This window comes from Neolamprologus multifasciatus, chromosome 7 (genome assembly GCF_963576455.1).
Source record: "Neolamprologus multifasciatus chromosome 7, fNeoMul1.2, whole genome shotgun sequence".
Lineage (NCBI taxonomy): Eukaryota > Metazoa > Chordata > Actinopteri > Cichliformes > Cichlidae > Neolamprologus > Neolamprologus multifasciatus.
Genome location: NC_140445.1, coordinates 22,459,869 through 22,475,147, shown reverse-complemented (window position 1 = coordinate 22,475,147; position 15,279 = coordinate 22,459,869). Strand labels below are relative to the sequence as shown.

The 15,279-nt window shown below is 39.7% G+C and overlaps 2 protein-coding genes and 1 pseudogene across 5 annotated transcripts; 2 read left to right on the top strand and 1 right to left on the bottom strand.

Moving 5' to 3' along the window:
- Positions 1-143: 143 nt before the first annotated feature.
- On the bottom strand, positions 144-15,213 carry rabepk (Rab9 effector protein with kelch motifs). Of its 3 annotated transcripts, none has more exons than XM_085164541.1 (8): positions 14,907-15,213; positions 14,683-14,737; positions 14,433-14,587; positions 14,051-14,206; positions 13,685-13,849; positions 752-856; positions 514-663; positions 144-409 (listed from the first exon to the last, which is right to left on the bottom strand). In XM_085164541.1, exons 2-8 carry the CDS (start codon positions 14,733-14,735, stop codon positions 159-161), a joined length of 1,035 nt encoding a protein of 344 aa, XP_085020667.1. In that variant the 5' UTR covers positions 14,736-14,737; positions 14,907-15,213; the 3' UTR covers positions 144-158. The 3 variants fall into 3 exon arrangements, with proteins under 3 accessions (XP_085020667.1, XP_085020665.1, XP_085020666.1); XM_085164539.1 differs by lacking the exons at positions 144-409; positions 514-663; positions 752-856 and adding exons at positions 10,509-10,758; positions 10,863-11,012; positions 11,144-11,293 and having other exon boundaries at positions 14,907-15,074; XM_085164540.1 differs by lacking the exons at positions 144-409; positions 514-663; positions 752-856 and adding exons at positions 10,509-10,758; positions 10,863-11,012; positions 11,144-11,293 and having other exon boundaries at positions 14,911-15,074.
- Positions 3,833-7,601, top strand: LOC146514218 (endoplasmic reticulum chaperone BiP-like; annotated as a pseudogene). The gene is made up of 2 exons (XR_014874823.1): positions 3,833-3,967; positions 6,269-7,601. The product of XR_014874823.1 is annotated as an endoplasmic reticulum chaperone BiP-like (transcript).
- Positions 7,934-11,758, top strand: LOC146514217 (endoplasmic reticulum chaperone BiP). The gene is made up of 6 exons (XM_085164546.1): positions 7,934-8,071; positions 8,162-8,274; positions 8,365-8,755; positions 8,854-9,091; positions 9,180-9,347; positions 9,476-11,758. The coding sequence occupies exons 1-6, from the start codon at positions 7,988-7,990 to the stop codon at positions 10,036-10,038; spliced, it is 1,557 nt and encodes a 518-aa protein (XP_085020672.1). The 5' UTR covers positions 7,934-7,987; the 3' UTR covers positions 10,039-11,758.
- Positions 15,214-15,279: the final 66 nt, after the last annotated feature.

The following is a 15,279-nucleotide window of genomic DNA, read 5'->3' as shown; positions in this document are numbered from 1 at the left end:
CTGTCCGGTCTTATTTTATAGTTTCAGGTTCCACATTGGTAAAGTCAACCCTCTGAAAACTTGATCTTTCAGTATATGAAATTTCAATTTTGTACATGAATGAGAAGCATTTCAACCTTTTTTCTTTCGGCATGTAATGGTAGAAGCTTTAAATGTAATTATAATGTCAAATATTTTATTCCTTCATCTTTTTTTATTTTACAAAATTCAATATATATGGTCCCCAGAGTATTCATGCCTCCAAATACAAATAACAGGTTTATTGCCTCAGGGGGTGCTGGTCCGTTGGTTTGCTCCTCCTCTGGCTTACCATCATCACACACTGTCCAGGGAAATATACACATGGAGTGGTCAAGACGTTTAGGTGGCAGAGCTCCTTTGAATTTCATTAGGAGCCATCTACATTTGTCTGAAAGCAGAAAATATACAATCATACTTAATGTGTGTAAAGAACTAAAATAATATATTTATATAGGGTAAAAAACAATTATGAATGGCTTAAAGACAGCGTACCAGTGTTAAATCTGTACATGGAGTTGCTTGCTCCATTTGCTGTCATCCCTCCAAAGATGTAAATGTTCTTGCCCAGCACAACAGCTGAGTGGGCAGCTACTCCTGGTGGAATATCTCCTTTGGCCTGCACTTTCTCCCACTTCACGTTCCCTTTAAAGATAATTTAACATATTTTTATATCATCCCAGTGCAATGCAGTGATAGTCTGAACAATTATGCTGCATGTGTGTTGACATACACAGTGAATGAATGTAGATCTTTGAATCCACCGCTACAATGATGTGACCTTGTCTGGCTGGAGGGTGCCTGCCTTGTGTTTCAGGTTGGGACCAAGTAGAAGACACTGCAACAGATTTACACGAAAGTGATGGACAGAGGAAAAAAAATTACTGTCATATAAACATATACATTTTTCATATCATCTGTTCAAACTGAAACCAGAAAGGCATAATTTACAGCAGAAAAACAATTTCAGGGACGATGCAGAGAATACATGCCCCATGATACTTAAAATGTGTGCTTTTTGTCCCCCTTAACAAAAATATTAAAGAATCGGGTATCTTATTTTGAAAAATTTAACTTCTCGAAAGACATTTAAAGCTGTTTTTGGATGTTGGCTGTCTTTTTTTCATTCTCTGTCAAGATGATCCCACACTGCTTCAATAATGTTGAGGTCCAGGCACTGGGGAAGCCAATCAATGACTGGTTGTGCTCCATTGTTCGTGTGCTTTAAATCTAGGTCTGCTTTTACTGCACTGGGGGTATACTGGGATCGCTGTCATGCTGAAAATAAAGCCATTGCCAATTAGATGCTTTCAATAAGGTGGATCAAAATCTGACTGTACCTTTCTGTGTTCAGAATTCCACCAGTTTTTTAAAAAAAAGCTTCAACACCACTGTCTGAAATGCTCCTCGAAAACATAACATAGTCTCCACTGTGTATTACAGATGGCTGTGGATTCTCACTGTTGTAGCTCTGTCCTGTCCTTCTTTGTACATATCGATGAGGATTTACATCAAAGATTTCATTTTTTCATTAATCACTCCAACAGACCTGTTGCCACTGATTTTCAATCCAGTACCTGTGTTATTTGGTATACCTCAACCTTTTCTCCCTGCTTCCCTTCCTTAAGAATGAGCCACCTGAGCCACCCCTCAACTTAGACCATTTTTGATGAGGCTTCAATAAACAGCAGATGTATCAGTTGAAAAGCTAGATGTATTTCTCAGGTCCTGTGTCAGGTGTTTGCTGGATTTTTTCCTGTTTCTTAAGGTCGTGACTTTCAGACAATGTTCACCTGCGGTAGATTTTTAGGCCTGAAATTTTTTTTCAATTTTGGTCCTCCACTTGTTCATTTTCTTTTGATATTTTATAAACAATCTACAAACCATGCAGACATAAGCCAAGTTTTCACCTAATAGCTCTTTGGGAATCACCTTGTCGGTGCAAAAATACAAATTTGTGTCTGTCAAACTGTAATATATTTGGCATTTATGGTAGTTGGAACTGAAAAAAATTGGAACAAAAAATGTGTTTTTGCAACAGGCTGCCAGCAACAAAAAGCATAAAGATAGAATTTTCTTATGGTTGTATGGCATAACAGACAGACAGACAGGCAGGCAAGGAGATAGATAGATAGATAGATAGATAGATAGATAGATAGATAGATAGATAGATAGATAGATAGATAGATAGATAGGGCAGTATTTACTTTTAAGGGAATAGTATTGTATTTTGTATTGTATTTGTTGAAATGTTTAGAAAAAATGGTTTAAATGTTTAGCAATAATTTATCAAGTGAAAAAAGTTAGTTTTTGTAAAAACATAATAGTTATTCAGGAACATTGTACATGTTTGCCTATTGCTATATATTTAAACGATTATCATTTGTTACTGTAACATACATAAGAAAGTCATAATAAAATGAATCAGTTATACTCAAAAAGTGTCCCACCTCAACATGTTCTTGGCAGTCTGAAAACCTATTATCATTTTAAATATCTCCATGTAGCATTATCCCTCTGACTTTCACATTAATCTTTTGAACTTGAAAGAGAGGTCAAAGGTTAAATGTGGTATGACATTTAAAATCTTTAGAGTCTAAGTTATAAGGCTTTTGGCAATTTTCCACCAATAGGTCATTAAGTTTACAATGAAGACCTGAGTGTAAGCAAGGCCGATTTTAATGTGTTGTTAACATGAACTCACACTACACTCCTACGAAGGTTTATCAGATTTCACTCAAAACGTTTTAAGTGGCAGACTGACAAAAATATAACTGCCTTGGCGGAGGTAATTATACATTTATACATACATTCACTTATTTTTACATACTTGTAGCGTTACATTCACACACTCACACTTCGGCACAAACGGTGACGTCGCCTAAACCTGATATGTGCAAATCAGGTGCAGCCTGCGCGCGAGACGAAACCAATCAGCGCCTTCCACCAAACAGCAGCTCAACCAATAGCGAGCCTCAAAACCGGGAAAGCGTGACGACTTGTTTATGAAGGCTTCTATATATACACGATTTCACAGATGCAATTATGTGAAATAGACAAAATAGACACAGTTTGCTTCACAGTATTGGAACTTTTGGAGGTTATCGCTGCTTATACTATTTTATTTTGTAAAAAAGACGCTATCAAGACCTCAACTACAAATTCGCGAAGGTAAGACTCGAACCGGCGGTTTCAAACTGGGATTCATGTTGGTGCGTCTAAACGGAGTGAGCTAAACTGACAACAGGGGAAAGTGCGTCACAGATTTATATATGAAGGTTAATACGTCTATCATCAGCATGATCATTTTTTACATTTTCAACAATACTTTTTTTTTATCACGAAGTAGTCGGTGTTTAAGAAAAGGGAAAGAATAATATTTAAAAATGCCGAGTGACTTTGAAATATGTTTTATTTGTTAATTAGTTTTTAATTACCACTTAGAATAAAATATTTTTTTGTTTTTAAATTGCCACTAAGAATAAAATGTTGTTGTTGTTGTTTTTTTTTAAGAGGAGCTGGCCAAGAAGGTGGTAGGAATTGCAACCAATGTTACATCACAGTTTTGTCAAAATATTTTAAGTTGCCAAAACGGATTGGACTTATTATACTCTAGGTACAATAACGTAGTCAAAAATGTTTATAGTATTTATTATCTAAGACCAACTTCAAGTCTGCTATGGTTCTGGAGCTCAGCAAATCACATCAGTACCATTAGCTGCTAGCTTCATGAACTCGGGAGGCTTAGTCCACTTGCTGATTTTAAAGCCACGTTGATTTACGTTGTATTTCTTTTCTGCATTTTCCTTGTAGATTGGAGAGCAAACAAACAAAGATGAAGCTGTTGTGGGTTGTGATGCTGTTAGTGCACAGTGTTTGCCGCTGACAATGATAAGAAGGAGAACATGGGGACTGTGATTGGGATTAATCTGGGGACCACATACTCATGGTAACAGGCAATGTTGGGTAAGTTACTTTAAATTAGTAACGTAGTTACATTACTAGTTACTTCTATCAAAAGTAACTCAGTTACTTTAAGTTACTCATTACTTTCAAAGTAACTAGTTACTAGGGAAAATAACTTTGGTTTTACTCAGAATTCTCTTGTTAATGTGTTGCTTCCATAACTTTGCCAGTCTTCTAGCTTGCTTACTTGACACAAGTGCACTGTGCCACCTACAATAGAAAAAATAATAGTAATGTGCAAATTTCCATGAGAGAAATCCCACGCCTGGACTGTCGTTGACCGCCGCATGATTCTAGCCTGCTTTTTACATCCAACACAAAAACTGCAGTCGTGGTGCTTTTGATTGTACTCAGAACTCGGAAATTCTGCCTTCTGAATAGGAAGATGTAGGTAACACCAGACTGCAGATGAGCTGCATACAGGGCTGGACTGGGACAAAAAATCGTCCCGGCCATTATAGGAAAAATCATAAAGCCTTTGAATGAAAACAAACACTGTTGTGACAGTGATGTTCACTGTTCTGATGGTATATATGCATCAATCTATCAATCGTTTGTTGTAAGATTCAGATAATTATTTTTAAAAGCTAGACATTTTAAATGAGAATAAGAAAGAAAAGTATTTCTTTGTGCCCCCCTCTCCCTGTTAATGCCCCACCTGCCCCCCTGGCAACACTTTGCTAGACCCGCCCCTGCACAGTTACCAGCTATCAGCTACGTAAAAATCCTGGTTTTATTTTTCTCTGAATACGAGACGATTCTGTTTTTTACGGGACGGTTGGAAACTCTAATAATTAACCGTATGAACAAAATAAAGTTCAACATCAGTAACATAGCACCCACCCAGCTGTATAGAAACTCCATCATGCTAGCTAGTACGCCGTATAGAAAATATGTCTGTGAAGGTTCTCAGTCATCCAGGTCATCGTAGTCAAAGGAGCTTGCAAAGAAAAGCGTCTGGACTTCTTTAAGTTACTTGAAGACGTTTCACCTCTCATCCGAGAGGCTTCTTCAGTTCTAAGGTCAAATGGTGGAGAGTCCCAGATATAACCCTGGTGGGAGTGTCCCCCCACAGAGGGACAAAAGGACCCCCTGATGATCCTCTAATTGCCTGAGCCAAGGTGTGGAACTGGGTGTGGGTCCCAATCAGCCAGAGTTTCGGGTGAGTTCATTGTGAAACCTGGCCCCACCTTATCATGCGAATTCCTGAGGTCAGATGGCCCAGGGTGTGAGTGGGCCTTAAGGCGTCTGGGAAGGGATCTCAAAACTGGATTATAGATGGCAGAGAGTTGGTGTCGTAAACCACCGCCTCTGTTCAAAGATGGCCGCTCACAGTGGACATAGATGGCTTCTTTCACTCCTCTTTCAAACCATCTGTCCTCTCTGTCCAAAATGTGAACATTGGCATCCTCGAAAGAGTGTCCTTTATCCTTAAGATGCAGATGGACAGCTGAGTCTTGTCCTGTGGAGGTCGCTCTTCTGTGTTGTGCCATGCGCTTGTGAAGTGGCTGTTTGGTCTCTCCAATGTAGAGGTCTGGGCATTCCTCGCTGCACTGTACGGCATACACCACATTGTTAAGTTTGTGTTTTGGCGTTTTGTCTTTCGGGTGAACCAGTTTTTGTCTGAGTGTGTTGCTGGGTCTGAAGTACACCGGGATGTCATGCTTGGAGAAAACCCTCCTGAGTTTCTCTGATACACCGGCTACATAGGGGATGACAATGTTGTTGCGTCTGTCCTTCTTATCCTCCCTCGCTGGTGTCTGATCTTCTTTTCTGTGCCTCTTTGCTGACTTTAAAAACGCCCATTTAGGATAGCCGTATCTTACAGAAAAAGTCAGAATAACGAAAATAAACTCCACCTAAACTTGGTTTATATCTGACCCAGATAGACTGCAGGTCATAACTTCTTACCTGAAGCTCAGTTCACACTCGGACTGGCGGCCGCCTCGGGTCTCTTTTCCTTCTGCGTCCCCTTTCCCTCATCCATCTGCTGGCCTCCACCACTTGCTAATGTTACTGAATCTGTGGAAGCTCCGCGATAGCCACCACACGAAGTAACGACCCTATCTAAATCCCAGTAACGACTAACGCGTTCCTGATTTTGGCATAATAACTAGTTACCGTGCTCGTTACCACAATAATAACGTAGTTACTGTAACGCGTTACTTAATAACGCGTTACTCCCAACACTGGTAACAGGTCACGTTAAAAGCTTTAAATAGTGACATGATACCACTGTGGAATAAAATGGCATCCAGACTAAATTCAAACTGTTTTCTTGCAGTGTTGGAGTGTTCAAGAATGGACGTGTGGAGATTATTGCCAATGAGCAGGGAAACCGAATTACCCCCTCCTACGTGGCCTTCACCAGTGAAGATGATCGGTGATGCTGCCAAGAATCAGCTGACCTCTAACCCTGAGAACACCATCTTTGATGCCAAGAGGCTCATTGGTCGCACATGGGGTGACTCGTCTGTGCAGCAGGACATCAAGTACTTCCCCTTCAAGGTGAGCTTGTAAACTGAAAGTAAAACTTGTAGTTGTTTGTTCTTTGGGTCATGTTTGAGTGAAATTGTTCAGGGCTCGCAAAATCGCTAGCCCGACGTCCCGGGGCTAGCGATTTTTCCAGTCGGGCTACCAAAATCTAACTCAGCCCTGCCCGTCAGGCTATCATAGGAAGGAAAATATATGTCTATGCTTTTGCATTCTTTCACCAATGTAGCTGAGTAATTATGTCATTGGCATCGATGAGCCACTGTCAATATGTGACATATTGAAATCGCGTTTGAATTTGCGCTTGTTTTTTTTGCTTTCACTTTCATTTTGCCATCGCGCGAACGGTGTGTAGAGAGCAGCAGCACTGATTGGTAAGTGACGATTAATTGCGCACCAATTCCTCTGACTTTGTCTTATCACTCATTAGCTTACTATTCAAACATGACAAGTGAAATCTCTCGCAGCAAGCTTAAACATGTGAGAGGTTGAGTGCGCAAAGAATCGCTGACCATTATGTAAGTACGTGTGTAAAAGCAGCAGGATTTACGCTGGTATTTTAGTTCTGCTCAGCCAAATAAGACAGGTCAGGGTGAAGAAGGGGCAGCCAAAGAAAAGCCTACCGCAAAACGGAAAAGTTATGACAAATCAGACTATGAGGCAAAAAGAAAGCGCAGCTTTTTTGGTTTCATGGACAAAATAATTTCTGTGGCTGGAATATGATGAGCTAAATAACATGATGTTCTGACAGGTGTGTTGTGAGTTTCATTTGATTTCTGAGTCGACAAGCGCCTTTGTTACTAGGACCAGTAATTTTAAGAAAGACCCCGTCAGAACCCATGACAAATGCAAGAAATGCATTATTGCCCAGTCTGCAGTATCTTTCCCAGAACAAACAGCAATTGCAAAAAACATACTAAAAATAAACCAAGCACAACAAGAACTCCTGAAAAATCTGTTTAGAACAGCGTGCTATGTTGCAAAGAGTGAACTACCATTGGCAAAATTTAGCAGTCTGTGCAAACTTCAAAAAGCAAATGGTCTAGATCTTGGTTCCACTTGCCTCTTACCCGTGACTTCAGTGGAAATTTCAGATTCAGGATCTCACACAGACTGATTCATGTTCTACACGGTTCTTACAAGTTCATAGAAATTTCTGTTCAATTTGAACCAAGTATTTGAGTTGATGATTGTAATTTTTATACAGTTGTTGTAATTTTTATTTTAACAATTTTTTTGATTAATTTTTGTTTCCATTACAATATTATACTTTAATGTATAATATTGTAATGGAAACAAAACATAAAAAAAATTGCTTTATTTTTTATTCGGGCTACTTAAATTTATTTTGGGCTACCAAAAACTGAAGAATGCCTGCCCAAAGGGCTACCAGAGATTTTGAAATTTTGCGAGCCTTGTTGTTGTTACATTAATATTGATGTGTTTTCCTCTGAAGGTTACTGAGAAGAAGAGCAAGCCCCACATCCAGGTTGACATTGGTGGTGGCCAGATGAAGACCTTTGCTCCTGAGGAGGTCTCTGCTATGGTGCTGACTAAGATGAAGGAGACTGCTGAGGCTTACCTGGGCAAGAAGGTACAAATAGCCAGCGATTGTAAATCAGTGAAAATGCTAATTTTAATTAAATGGTGTATCATCAAATCTAACTTTATCCTTTTTCCTCAGGTCACACATGCTGTGGTCACTGTCCCCGCCTACTTCAACGATGCCCAGCGCCAGGCCACTAAGGATGCTGGTACCATTGCTGGTCTGAATGTTATGCGAATCATCAATGAGCCGTAAGCATCCAGTCAAAATGAATTTGCAATTTGAAACTCCAAAGAATATCTCTGCACTCCCTTCTAATAAACTCTCATTGTATGATTTAGAACTGCTGCTGCTATTGCTTATGGCCTGGACAAGAGGGATGGAGAGAAGAACATTCTTGTGTTCGATCTGGGTGGAGGCACCTTTGATGTCTCTCTTCTGACCATTGACAACGGTGTGTTTGAAGTGGTGGCCACCAACGGTGACACTCATCTGGGAGGAGAGGACTTTGACCAGCGTGTCATGGAGCACTTCATCAAGCTGTACAAGAAGAAGACTGGCAAAGATGTGCGCAAAGACAACCGTGCTGTGCAGAAGCTGCGTCGTGAGGTCGAGAAGGCCAAGAGGGCGTTGTCTGCCCAGCACCAAGTCCGCATTGAGATCGAGTCTTTCTTTGAGGGAGAGGACTTCTCTGAGACCCTGACTCGTGCCAAGTTTGAGGAGCTGAACATGGTAAGATATTAATTTGGTTCTGAAAATATTGCGTGTCAATCCCTGTTGGAGAAACTTTTGACCGAGCTTTTTTAACCTGTGTGTTCTTCAAAACCCAGGACCTGTTCCGTTCCACCATGAAGCCTGTACAGAAGGTGCTGGAAGATGCTGACTTGAAGAAGTCTGACATTGATGAGATTGTCCTGGTTGGAGGCTCCACCCGTATCCCCAAAATCCAGCAGCTGGTGAAGGAGTTCTTTAATGGCAAAGAGCCATCTAGAGGCATCAACCCTGATGAGGCTGTGGCATACGGAGCTGCTGTGCAGGCTGGCGTGCTTTCTGGAGAGGAGGACACTGGTGAGTCATCACTTTAGAGATATTCTTTGAAACAGGGTTGAGCTTTCAAATGTGATCCTGTTTACTAAACATTTTCCTTCACTTGCAGGTGATGTGGTTCTTCTGGATGTGTGCCCCCTGACCCTTGGTATTGAGACTGTTGGAGGAGTAATGACGAAGTTGATCCCCAGGAACACTGTGGTGCCCACCAAAAAAGCCCAGATCTTTTCTACAGCCTCTGATAACCAGCCTACTGTCACCATCAAAGTCTATGAAGGTAAGAGTTTGGATATTATTCTTTAAAGTTCCCAAATAGTTTTTTTATACAAAGACTCCAATGACAAGAAACCTGTGACAGTGAAATAAATTGTTCCACAAGTCTAATTGTGACTGTTTTTTTTTAAGGTGAGCGTCCTTTGACCAAAGACAACCATCTCCTGGGTACCTTCGACCTGACTGGCATCCCCCCTGCTCCTCGCGGTGTACCGCAGATTGAAGTCACCTTTGAGATTGATGTCAACGGCATTCTGCGTGTCACTGCTGAGGACAAGGGCACAGGCAACAAGAACAAGATCACAATCACAAATGACCAGAACCGGCTAACGCCCGAGGACATCGAGCGCATGGTGAACGATGCAGAACGCTTTGCTGATGAAGATAAGAAGCTGAAGGAGAGGATCGACGCTCGCAATGAGCCGGAGAGCTACGCATACTCCCTGAAGAACCAGATCGGTGACAAAGAGAAGCTTGGTGGCAAGCTGTCAGATGACGATAAGGAGTCCATTGAGAAGGCAGTGGAGGAGAAGATTGAATGGTTGGAATCCCACCAAGATGCTGACCTGGATGACTTCCAGGCCAAGAAGAAGGAGCTTGAGGAGGTGGTTCAGCCCATCATCACCAAGCTCTACGGTAGTGCAGGTGGTCCTCCACCAGAGGGCAGTGAGCAAGATGAGAAGGATGAGTTGTAGGCAGGTCTGAAGTCTTGTCGCTCCTTGGCCCTCTGGCATGTTGGTGTACATATTGGACTGATGGGACTCAAATTGTGAGAGGAGTGGTCGGGAAGGGGCTGACAATAACAAGTGACCATACTGAATTTCCTGAAAGACTTTAAAACAAGTTTCAGTGTGTGAGACGTGTTCTCTTCGCTGGAAGGCGGAGATATTTGTCAGCCTGGATATGAGGCTTGTTGCTGCTGTTCTCAGGCAGTCCTGATGTGGAGGGATGTAGTTGGGTGGGCGGGTGGGTTTTTGTGGGTACACTGAATATAGTGTCTGTGGGATGAAGGGCTCTTTATGTTCACAGGTAGTGCAAAAGTTTATAGTTTTCATATATATAGATAATTTTAATTTGAAACTTGTTCAGATGTAAAACTGCAAATTCCAAAACTAATTTCATGTCAAAATATTTTATTGTAATATCATTTTTTTTTCTTTCAAGCTTTTTTTTTTTTTTTTAGTTTTTTTATTTGACAACAGTCACAATACAGTCATTATATATGGTCCCCAGAGTATTCATGCCTCCAAATACAAATAACAGGTTTATTGCCTCAGGGGGTGCTGGTCCGTTGGTTTGCTCCTCCTCTGGCTTACCATCATCACACACTGTCCAGGGAAATATACACATGGAGTGGTCAAGACGTTTAGGTGGCAGAGCTCCTTTGAATTTCATTAGGAGCCATCTACATTTGTCTGTAAGCAGAAAATATACAATCATACTTAATGTGTGTAAAGAACTAAAATAATATATTTATATAGGGTAAAAAAAAATTATGAATGGCTTAAAGACAGCGTACCAGTGTTAAATCTGTACATGGAGTTGCTTGCTCCATTTGCTGTCATCCCTCCAAAGATGTAAATGTTCTTGCCCAGCACAACAGCTGAGTGGGCAGCTACTCCTGGTGGAATATCTCCTTTGGCCTGCACTTTCTCCCACTTCACGTTCCCTTTAAAGATAATTTAACAGATATTTTTATATCATCCCAGTGCAATGCAGTGATACTCTGAACATGTATGCTGCATGTGTGTTGAAATACAAAGTGCTTCCTTTGTGAATCACAAATCTGGACAGTCTTACTTGGTTCAAGAGAATACATATCATTGTGGAATTTGTCTCCAGCCATGCCCCCATGAATGTAGATCTTTGAATCCACCGCTACAATGATGTGACCTTGTCTGGCTGGAGGGTGCCTGCCTTGTGTTTCAGGTTGGGACCAAGTAGAAGAAACTGCAACAGATTTACACAGAAGAGATGGATGGAAATTTTTTTTTTTTTTTTTTATATAAGCATATATGCTTTTCATAGCAATTGTCAATAGTGAAACATGAGAATATGGATTTTCATTTTGAAAATCTCAATCACAGACAGGAAATGCCTCGAACAATGACATATCATATTTCCTCAGCACTTGATCTTTTTGTATCTACCAGTGAATGAATAATGAGTGTATACATTCTCTTAATTGTTTGTGGGCATCATATATCAGTTATGTCTGTTATGTGTGTTTTTTTTCTGTTTTTATAATCAGCATTGGGAAGGTTACTTCTAAAATGTATTCCACTACAGATGACAGAATACATGTCCCAAAATGTATTTTGTAACATATTCCATTACGTTACTCAATGAGAGTAAGATATTTTTGAATACTTTGGATTACTTAATATATTATCATGGTTTTTACAACTACATGAATGTACTCTTGCTGTGTGATTTATTACTGAAGGCTACTCGCCATACCAATACCAACTACATTTTAGAATCTTAATATAAAATGAGTAACAGTAGGGTGGACATTAGGTAAGGCTGCAGTTTTTGCAGCGGTTTCGTATAGAAAACTATTTCATGCGTATATAAAACAGGTCCCTGGCTCTGAACCATAGTAAAGGGAACTCTGGCTAATACGTCGGGTTCTGTGTCGGGCTCGTAGCCTGAAAACTAGCTATACTATATATACTATACTATATTTACATGCTTCCATCTCCAGTTTCTGCTCAGGGACAACTCATACTTTTCCACTCACTTTTTTCTCCCTCCCTCGCTCACAGACACATAACGGGTATAGCAGTCCATTCTCCCTGCAGCACGGACTACACTGCCTATGAGGCTACATTCTTTAGGGCGATGCCTGTAACATTGCCTATTGCCTTCATATTAAATAATTTCTTGACCAATTTTTAAAAATATTTCTTCGCGTCATTATGTGGGCCGCAAGTAGGGGTTACATAGTCCGCGAGATTGACACACAGGCACTAGAGCCTCTTAATGTGTGTTTTGTTTGGGTTTCCACTGGTGTGGAATTACCAAAAATAGAGAGGGCATAGCCTGACATATGAAACAGGAAAAGGCCACCGTGTAATCCATTTGTTTCAACAAAGTAACTGTATTCTGAATACCACCTTTTTAAACGGTAACTGTAATGGAATACAATTACTCATATTTTGTATTTTACATACGTAACGCCGGTACATGTATTCTGTTACTCCCCAACACTGTTTATAATATACATATAGAGGTTTTGTCATGTGAGCATCTAAGACACCAAAAGTGATGAAAACCAAATAATTATTATTACAAATTACAAAGACATTTTTAAAACAATTCAGTACCAGGTTTTCCATAATTTTCTCACATGATTCAGTAAAAATGAAATTTGACCTAAAAGCCATTCTAAGCTGTGGAATAGAAATGCTATTTGACCATATGGAGTCAAGGCTAAGTTTCAGCTAATTAAAAAGGTCTACAGCCAAAATGCTCCCAAAATAAATAAAGAAACAAAATTTTACTAAACTTCAATCACTGAATCTAAAAAACTGATGCTTAAAATTGTTGGTTGGCTCTAGTGTTAATGAACCTCTACTGCATCAAAAGGTCTTAACTGAAAATAACTAAGATACATTTTGACCCCTGGAATTATTTTCAGACGGCCACCGTTCTTAATCCGTTCTGGTGATACTACGCTCGCATGAATGAGAAATGTAACATATAATTCAACAATGAAAGTTCAAATTTCTCGTGACTTTTACTCTGATTTCACATCTGATCTTCCTAGAGTAGCAAATACTTTGTAATGCTGTAAATTAAACGTACATATTTTTGAAGCATATGATAAAAAAAAAAAATCCCACTTTATTTTTTCATTGTCTTTAACACTATCAACTATTTTACACATTATTTTAAACTGCTGTCAGTGAAATGAATACAACCTTTGCATTTCATTTATTGGTGCCCTACCCTGTTAAATAATTTAACAGGTTTGGTTGTGGAGACATCCACAGATAGATATGTAGCCCAGTGAATTGATATGTTTTCTAATATCCTCTCTTTATAAATTTTTTCCTTATTTTTAAAACATTATTATATAAAGCAACCATTGACAATTGAGAAAGCATAAGATTACTATTTATGATGAAAATTCAATTCAGCAATTTACATAGATATCCAATACAAATAGATCAATAAATATCTTAGATACGGCACCCAATCAGCTATTTCAGTTTTCACATCAAAACCCGTAAGAAATATCAAAATTTCATCTCTGAAACAGATTTCTTCTGAAATACTGTCAGGTGGTGTTATTGTAATGCACTGCGATAAGCAGCAGGTTTATCTGACACAAACCTGTATCAAAGACATGAAGTTTGGAGTCAGAGACAGGTGTAGATCCTATTTCCCCACCGGAAAACACAAAAAGCCTGTCTCCAAGGCAGGCTGAGGTGGTGTGGTATGTCCTGGGACTCGCGGGTGTCCCATTTGTTTCTACAGTATTCCAGCGAGGGTTACTGTCTAGACACACACAGAATGGAAAAGATTTGTGGGGATTCAATATATCGTGTAATCTATTTATATGATCATGTATGGTTACAGACTACAAGTTTTCAAGGTTTTCACAGCCATGGTTTCACAGGTCAACAAGAAATCTGAGTGAAACCTTTCTCATCTGTGAAAATCCATCAGATTACTAGGTTAGGTTAAAATAGGATTTACCTGCCACCTGTACATTTTGGATACAGTTGCGATTTCCAGTCTGCTGCGCACCCCCAAACACCCACAGGCTCTGGGGGCAGCTCTCTGGTACAAAACTGCAGTGTTCATACCTTGCCTCCAAACCCTCCCACTCAGCAATGTCCCAGCCATGATTGTCTGGTCCATACAAAAACAAACATGCAAAGAAAGTTATATAATATCAGTCTGATGGCTGATGATAACTTTAGCTTCTTGTCATAATTAAAAAAGATGTCCCATTAAAGCCTGTAAAACACAAGCCTGATAACTATATTATAAAATACAGAGTTTATACTGAGGTCATAATACTGTAAAAGCTGGCTCTGTATATATATACATATATATATATATATATATTTTTTACCTAGATTTATGATGTGCGAATCTGAGAAACTGCCACTGGGATTGGCTCCTCCAATAATAAGGAGTCTCCCTTTTCCTCCATCTTCAGATGGAGTGAATATACAGGTGTGACCAACACTAACACCTGGAGCACTTCCTCTGGGTCTCAAAGAATACCTATTAGCAACAGAACAATTTTAACCAGAGGCTACATCCAATGTTATACTCTTTTTAAAATCACAAGTGCACTTAAAGTACTTCAACTCACTAACCATATTCCTTCTTCGGGTTTATGTTGAGGATCAAGGATTGGAAGAAACTCCATGTCTGTCAGAGATACATTAATATAAAGATTGTTTCCTCTTATTTTGTCTCCTCAGTGATGATGCTACAATCAAAGTTATAAGATACGAATAATACACTACGAGCTGGGTTTAAAAATAATGACTAACACTGACTGACTGTACTATGAGAGCCTCTGAAAAAGCATACATACCTACATTTTCTTACGAAATGTATCCACAAGTGTAAGCAATCCAAACAGGTCCCTTTTTATTGTTCTAAACACTTAGAAGAACTTCTTGTAAGCGACTGAGTTGGAAACACAATCAGCGTCCTCAGTCCGCATTTTGAGCACGAGAAGAGCTTCCTCTCCGCTAACCTGTCCTTCCGGGTGAAAAGAGGAGACTACCGTGGCTTTCCGTATATATTACGTGAAGTAATTTCCCCTTGGTCCCACTTTGTGGCGCACATACGTGAATTATGTTAATAAAGTTAAATAAAAAACTCTTAATTAGTTAACGTAAATACTTAACTACTAACCAGAATGGGGCTCTACGTTGAAATCTGTACGCATTTGTTTTACGTAG

What these genes read in the sequence shown, in the direction of transcription:
- rabepk (XM_085164539.1), bottom strand. Translation starts at nt 14,735, where the DNA reads ATGGAGTTTCTTCCAATCCTTGATCCTCAACATAAACCCGAAGAAGGA. An exon ending in TTCGCACATCATAAATCTAG is followed by an intron (nt 14,207 to 14,432) that starts GTAAAAAATATA and finishes TGTATGGACCAG; the next exon opens with ACAATCATGGCTGGGACATT. An exon ending in ACTTCATGTCTTTGATACAG is followed by an intron (nt 11,294 to 13,684) that starts GTTTGTGTCAGA and finishes AATCTGTTGCAG; the next exon opens with TTTCTTCTACTTGGTCCCAA.
- LOC146514217 (XM_085164546.1), top strand. Translation starts at nt 7,988, where the DNA reads ATGAAGACCTTTGCTCCTGAGGAGGTCTCTGCTATGGTGCTGACTAAG. An exon ending in ATGCGAATCATCAATGAGCC is followed by an intron (nt 8,275 to 8,364) that starts GTAAGCATCCAG and finishes TGTATGATTTAG; the next exon opens with AACTGCTGCTGCTATTGCTT. An exon ending in TTCTGGAGAGGAGGACACTG is followed by an intron (nt 9,092 to 9,179) that starts GTGAGTCATCAC and finishes CTTCACTTGCAG; the next exon opens with GTGATGTGGTTCTTCTGGAT.